The sequence below is a fragment of the Babylonia areolata genome, chromosome 18, assembly GCF_041734735.1.
Source record: "Babylonia areolata isolate BAREFJ2019XMU chromosome 18, ASM4173473v1, whole genome shotgun sequence".
Lineage (NCBI taxonomy): Eukaryota > Metazoa > Mollusca > Gastropoda > Neogastropoda > Buccinidae > Babylonia > Babylonia areolata.
The window spans coordinates 19834337-19841836 of NC_134893.1; the positions used below are offsets into that span (position 1 = coordinate 19834337).

Genomic DNA, 7500 nt, shown 5'->3' on the forward strand with positions numbered 1-7500 from the left:
TACTGATGACATGCAGACATTACCACTTTTGATAGCATTTCATGCGGCGTTCTCACCTGGTGTGTGCGGCCTAACTGGATGCTCGGTGCAAACAGGCTTCGCAAGAAAAGTGTGTTGTCCACCGTGACTTCAGTTCGTGGAACCTGAACTGCACTGAAGAGTCGGCAGTGTGTAACTTGTCCGCGGTGCCTACAGCTGCTTTTTTCACTGTAGCATGTGGAATTTTCAAACATAATTGAATAGAGTCCAGTCAGTTATAGGATCCGACGGAATCCATTTCAGTCACACTGAGTGTTTTAATAATACTAATAGCAATACAGTCAGCTGGTTATTTGGCCGAATACGTACTCCGTACTTGCACCACACCACCGTGTTCTTTTCAGTTCAGCCCAGTTAGGCTGGCGGAAAAAAAAGGAGAAGAAGAAAAAGAAAAATCAACAAGTGAACAACATTTGGCATCATGTGCAATAAAGTATAGAGCTCCCTGAACGCCGCCGGCACCTCCGAGTGGTCAGCCGTGTTGCGCGGCGTGCTTCACAGCCGGCATCTGTGAACTCAGAAACACCGACTAAAATTTTGCACTCAGTTCGAATTAGTCAAATAACTTCATCTTCTTTTTCCCCCCAATGTTTCATTGGTCGTAAAATTCAAACTGACATTTTGAAACTTGTGTTTCAAATAACAGGATGAATAACGATCGAGTAACTATTAATTTTTAGTAATTCTGTTCCGTTGAACATTCGAAATTCATAGGCCTATGTACTCTGATTTATTCCCACTTTTTCAAACTGATTATGTCACAAGTTCAATCATTGTGATAATGTCTGCAGACTCTTATGACTCATTGCTGTATATTAATAGCTATCTATCAAAAATCAGTCAGTCAGTCAATCAGTCAGTCACTGCAACAGAGCTGTCGGTTTCCCACTGGACGGTAATATTCAAGGGAGACAACACCGTGCAGAATTCGTTCTTCGAACATCTATTGTATTACTTCCCTTATATTCTTTTCTCTCTTCTGGAGAAAAGTGAGTGACGTATGAAGATTTTGTCAGTCAGAACGCACACACTAAGTGACACTAAGATTCTAAACAAACAAACAAAAAAAACAACAAAAAAGTTTTCATTTTATTCGAAGTTTGGAAAAATGACATAAATTCCACAGGCATATCAGACTATGATAAGGTCCACACACGGCGTCTTTACTTCTTTCGAAAGGATAACAAGTCACCTCAACAGATACATTCTAACCACAACGAAGGCAAATGTGCATACATTTTTGTACTTGTTTAATGTACGTAAGAAATGATTAACCGACAAACAGAGAACAATCAAAAACCATAAAACTAGATCCGCACCCATGTGTGCGTGTGTGAATGAAACACTCGGAGATGGAGAGGGGAGGAGGAGAGGGAAACGCGATTGGCTGACAGCGCGCGCTGTTTTCCAGGCCAGCTGTGTTGCCATGAGGTCGGGTTTAAAAATAGCACAGAGCGCGCGGTCCACATGGCCGCGTTATGTTTTGGAGTTCGGAGAAGCGTCGATCGCTTGCGGGCCGGTGAGTTTTTTCGGCGAAGCCAACTTGAAACTTGTTCTCGGTCCGCTTCAGTTGTGCTTGTCTTTCCTCCCTGTTCCCTCGTCCTGGCTGTGTCAGGAGAGTTAAAAAACAAGTGCGTGCGTGTGTTTTGCAAATATTGCTGGACTTTATTTTCCCCCTGGTTTCAATTTCACAAGTAAAAAAAAAAAAAAAAAAAAAAAAAAGAAAAAAAAGAAGAAGAAAAAGTCAATTTCGGATCGTTGACTACTGCAGTCACATCAGAGCCACAACACGTGCGTGTTATCGCTTTCAGTGATCGATGAACTGAGGACAAACAGGTGTTGGATCTCCCACCGGCTAACTGACCGCGGCCAGTGGGGTGGGGGGACACGTGAGGTGAGAGGAGTTCGGCCCCTTGGTCTGTTCGAGCAGAAAGGACAAGTTGCGCAGAATGGAAATGGTGGAAACGACTCAGCCAGCCGTGTCTGTTCAGAGAAGATATAATGTTGCAGGTTTTGACAGCGACAGCACTACTCCAGTGACGTGCGGCAGTGTTAACCGAGGCCGTTGTGGTGGTAGTGGTGTTAGTAGTGGTGGTGGTGGAAACAGAGGTGTTGTACCGATCGTTAACAGAGCGGCGACTCTGGCATCGGAATTACCCGGACCCGTCCGGGCCGTCACGATGCTATCTTCCAACAGCGATGTAAGGGGTTGTGGCAGTGGTGGTGGTGGTGGTGGTGGTGGTGGTGGTAGAATAAAGGATGGTACAATCTATGATCGTCGTGGAGGGAATGACGACAAAGAGAAAAACGGTGGCGGTACCAAGAAGCCGAGTCAGCAGATTTTAACAGGTGGTGGTGTTGCCGGCCAGCGGCAGGCGGCTGCTTTCCCTGTGACGACGACGACGACGCCCTTCGTGATAACACAACAGCCCGCTTCTGCTGCCAGGGACTCGGCTGTGTGGGAGAGGGGAGCGACGTCACCCCCTGCTCCATCTCCTCCCTCCTTCACAGGTGTGCAAGGGAGAGACTGCCACAGCCCGTACACACACAGCCCACAGCGCCCAGTGACCTCATCCCGGAATTCCCCACTGCCACTGCAGCACAGCACAACAGCTGATTACGCCAACAGCAACAACCTGCACATCGCCGCGATAATGGATCACACTGACGATATGATCCTCTCTTCTCATTCGGATAACGACGACGACGACGACGATGGCGATGACGGCGAAGACAAAGTGAACACTGACGAGAAGGGTAGCCAGAGAGCTACTATCATGACGGCCGCTGCTAGTGTGTCGACTTCATTGACGACGACAATGACGACGACGATTGGGGCGACGATGGTGGGGACAGAGAGTGGCGGAGGACCGATACGGAATTTGCGCGTCCGAGGACAAAGGTATGTTCCGTTTAACTAACTAGTTTGTTTTTCAGTTTTCGTTCTTTTCTATTTTGTTGTGAAGTTATGATTGTCACGCACTCTTTTTTTGTCCATCTGCCTCAGTGTTTGTCTGTACTCCTCAACCGCCCCTCTGTTCTCTCATTTCTCTTCAAAATCTGACTGTCACTCTCACTTATTAATGCAAATTGTGTTCTTTCTGTTTCTTTTCGGTCTGGTTGTTTTTTTTGTTTTTTGTTGTTGTTTTCTTTTTTTCTTTTTCTTTTTTTTGGTGTGTGTGTGTGTGTGTGTGTGTGTGTGTGTGTGTGTGTCTGTGTGTGTGTGGTTGACGTCACTCCGTGTGTCTCTTTAAACATTTTCTTCGTAATTTTTCTGTCAGCCTCTCATCCAAGTGTACTTTTTCGTTCCCTTCGCTCGTCGAATGAATGTCAAGTCGCCCTGTCCATTTCGTCCCGTTATCAAAGGTTGCTGGCGTTTGATGCTGTTCTGTTATGACAACCCCTCTCTCTCTCTCTCTCTCTCTCTCTCTCTCTCTCTCTCTCTCTCACACACACACACACTCTCTCTCTCTCTCTCTCTGAGTCTCTCTCTCACTTTCTGTCTGTCTGTCCCTCCCAACACCACACACCCACTCTCTTTCCCCATTTTCTTCTAGCTTGTACGATTCTTCATTGTGCTACTTTCTTGTCTTGTTTCATTTCCACTGTTTCAGTTCTGTTTGTTAGATACCACAGAGAGAGAGAGAGAGAGAGAGACAGACAGACAGACAGACAGACAGACAGAGAGAGAGAGAGAGAGAGAGAGAGGACAATCGACTTCATTGCTGTAAATATAGCTCATTCAGCGAGAAGAAGAACATCTGCAGCTTGATCACTTTGACACATGGAAATCACAGCAAATACATTTTTCATGTACATAATACCGTCCTTCACGTTGAGACATAAGCAGGCCATTGAGTTGTCGGACAGTCCAGGCAGAACCACTGAGAGCAGAATTCAAATTTCGTGATGCTCGTGCCAGGATTTGGCTGCGCTTTTCAAGTCTTGACAGCCCGTCAGTATATCCCTGTTCCTCTTGACATGTTTTTCTCTCTTTCCGCTTGCCGATTGCAGGATTGGCCTATCGATCTCTATCTATTTGCAAACTATCAAAACCCTCCAAAAACAAAAACAACAACAACAAAAAAACAAACAAACAAACAAAAATTTCTAATACTCATTCTCAAACCTTGTCGGAGTCCCGTCCGGCGTACGCGCTAATTCCAGAACATTTCACCAGACTCACATTGCAACAACATCATCAGTCAGTCTTGGGACACAACGCTTCGAAAAAACCTATTACTGCCTTCGTTTCCCAAGCGTCTCGACATTCATTTGTCAGTCATTGTGGTAACGTAATTATTGACGACGCTTCCATCAAGTCCATCGATTATACTGTCAGTCGATTCAGTCGGTGTTCCGTTTCTCTGCAGGCTGCTGGAGAAAAAACCCTGACAAAGTGTCAGATGTGTAACTGTTGGTTCACTGTCATCCTGCACATGTATGCAACTTAGTCCTCAGATTCCTGTATTTACTGTCAGTCTGGCCAGTTCATGAAGTTATGCATGTAGTAACTGCATGTATCTTAATCAACCTTCGCCTAAGAGAGAGAGAGAGAGAGAGAGAGAGAGAGAGCATGTCAAAACGTCTGACAATTATAACTAGTACGCGTGTATGTGGGCGCATTGTGTGAGAGTGCGATGTTATCAGTATCATTCCATATGTCATCTATCTATCTATCTATCTATCTATCTATCTACTCGTATGTAATTTTAATTAAACGCACCTTTAAATGTAACATGTGTTAGCATTAACTGCTCGCTCACGATCTAGTGTGCAATCGGAGTCACTGAATCCGGTGGTGCTTGTCAATATTTATGTAGTATGTATGTATTTATTTGTAAATATGATATCCATTAATATCTAAGTAAGTGATTGTGGAGTTTGAAGGTCTTTCAAGTTAGAGTTGTTTTACTGTTAGTATCCTCCTCCTCTGTCTGTTTTTCTGTCTGTATGTCTGTTTCAAACACACACACACACACACACACACACACACACACACACACACACACACACTCTCCTCTGGTTTGCCTCCACGTACTTGCTCGTTATGTTTACATATTGATAATCATACTTTCGTATTGCCATCTCTATCTCTCTCTCTTTCTCTCTCTCACCATCTCTCTCTGTCTCTCCATGTGTGTCTCTGTCTCTCTGTCTATGTCTGTCTGTCTCTCTTTCCATCTCTCTCTGTCTCACTGTCTATGTCTGTCTGTCTCTCTTTCCATCTCTCTTTTACTTTATTTTTTTAATTTTTTTACAAGGATGTCATTGGTGTGATGAAAGTCAATTATGATGACGATACAATCAGATCACTTGCGAAAAAATATTGCCGAAGTCTATGGTATTGGAAAGAAAATTTCTATAGTATTCGAAATAAAATTGACATCTGTTAACAGCTTCATTACGTAGATACAATAAACAGAAAGAAAAAAAGGACGATGTTTTGTTTTCATTATCTTAAAAAACTGGATGGTCGAGAGTTAATTTGACTCCAGGTTAGTTTTTTCTTTTCTGTTTCATGTATTTAATTGCTTTGACGACAGTTGTTCCAGTTTGCATCCCCATGTCACCAGAGCTATATAGGTATATCAGTGTTTAGTGTTCAGTGTTCTCTCTCTCTCTCTCTCTCTCTCTCTCTCTCTCTCTCTCACACACACACACACACACACACACACACAAAACACTTCGTTAACGCCAGAGCATCTTCGACAGCATGCCACAAACAAAACCCGACAAGATTGACTGCAAAGACCTTTCTGTGTTTGTTTTTTGGGTGGTGACGATTACAGTAGTGATTTTGTGATGTTTTGATAACTTCGTCAATATCTCGTGTCATAAGGCGAGGAAAACTGACCCGACCTGCCGGGCCGTCATTCAGTGCAGCGTTCTGTTAGGGGGTGGGGGTGGGGGAGGAGGTGGTGGTGGAGGTATGATGATGAATCGCTCTGTGTTTCCTCTGTCGGTGACATGTCAATAACACTCGGGTGCGTTTTAATCCGGCCGCCGTTGCCCCGCGTCCCGATCAAAGCCGGCCACTCGGTGACGGATCAGTTCGCTCAGCGCCGCTGATAAATGAAAAACGTCGCTCGCGTCTCGTCGTGCGCTTGCTTTTAAGAAAGGTTGTGTCACCACCACCACCGCCACACCACCACACCACCACCGCCACACCACCACCACTACCACCGACGGCGGCTTCAAGTTCAAGCCAGATCGAGCAGGTTCGATTAGCTTGCGGCCGTTGTGATAAATGAGAAGGTCCTGAATGAAAATGGTTCATGATTAATGCCACCTCTCTGTGTCTGTCTCTCTATGTGTCAGTCTTTGTCCACCATCCCGTTTTTGTTGTTGTTGTTATTGTTTGCCCATCCTCTGTGCTCTCCTTCCTCTCTCCACCTCACTCGGTGCGAACACATACTTGCATACAAAGAGGATTCTCTGCAAAGCAAAGGAAAGTGTGTTTGATTATTCTTTTAGTCTGTTTTCCCGTCACAATGCCTTCAATTGTCTGTCTCTGTCTCTTACACTATTGTTTTTGTCTGTTTCCCCGTCACAATGCCTTTGATTGTCTGTCTCTGTCTCTCTTTGTCTCTATCACACTATTCTTTTTGTCTGTTTCCCCGTCACAATGCCTTTGATTGTCTGTCTCTGTCTCTCTTTGTCTCTATCACACTATTCTTTTTGTCTGTTTCCCCGCCACAATGCCTTTAGTTGTCTGTCTTTGTCTCTCTTTGTCTGTCTCTGTCACTCGATATGTCCCCCCCTCCCCTCTCTTTTTGGTCTCTCTCTATGTCTTTCTGTCTCTGCCCCAGTCTCCTCCCCCCCCCTCATCCCCACTCTCTCTTTTCCTTCCCAACCCCCTTCCTATCCCCATTGCATGAGATGATGGAGTGGTGATGAAAACTAATGAGAAACTCATTTCGAACAGATCGGGCGTCTTTTTCTTTGTTGTCATCAAGGGGTGGTCGTAGGACGGTGTGTGCGTGCGTGCGTGTGTGTGTGTGTGTGTGTTTGTGGAGGGCTGTTTGAGGTGGAAGCAAGGAGTGGAATAGGAGGAAAGGATGGCTGGAGTGGTTGAATAGGGGGAGTGTGGTGCGGTGGGGTTGGGAGGGGGAGAGGAGGCCGATGGAAACAGAATGATTAAGCTATAGAAAATTTACTCCAATTCTTGTGATAAATTAGAAAGCGCGGGACATCAGTCGAATGACCCCGGAACGAAATAGGTCACACGGAAAGCCATGCTGGAGAAATGTTTCAAGCCCAGCGTGAATGCAAATCACATCAACATTCGTCGATCACATGTTCCGGGGAAGGAAGTGGGGAAAAAAAAGGAATAACAACAAAACAATCCTGACTTTGGCGAACTCTTGGTGTTCAATCTCTGCCGTCGCGCTTTGTTGTAGAAAGTGAAATTGTATCTCAGAAAAGCTCGGGCATCAAAGTGGGCTTTGGCTTTGTGAC

At 45.1% G+C, this 7500-nt stretch overlaps 1 protein-coding gene across 2 annotated transcripts in view; it reads left to right on the forward strand.

Annotated features, from left to right (window-relative positions):
• The first annotated feature begins 1476 nt into the window (after window positions 1–1476).
• The window catches only part of LOC143292545 (uncharacterized), a 303485-nt gene continuing 297461 nt past the window's right edge, over window positions 1477–7500 (forward strand). For both annotated transcript variants that reach the window (XM_076602943.1, XM_076602944.1), the window contains exon 1: window positions 1477–2941. In XM_076602943.1, the coding sequence (XP_076459058.1) occupies window positions 1989–2941 (953 nt within the window). In that variant the 5' untranslated portion in view covers window positions 1477–1988. The remainder of the gene's footprint in view (window positions 2942–7500) is intronic.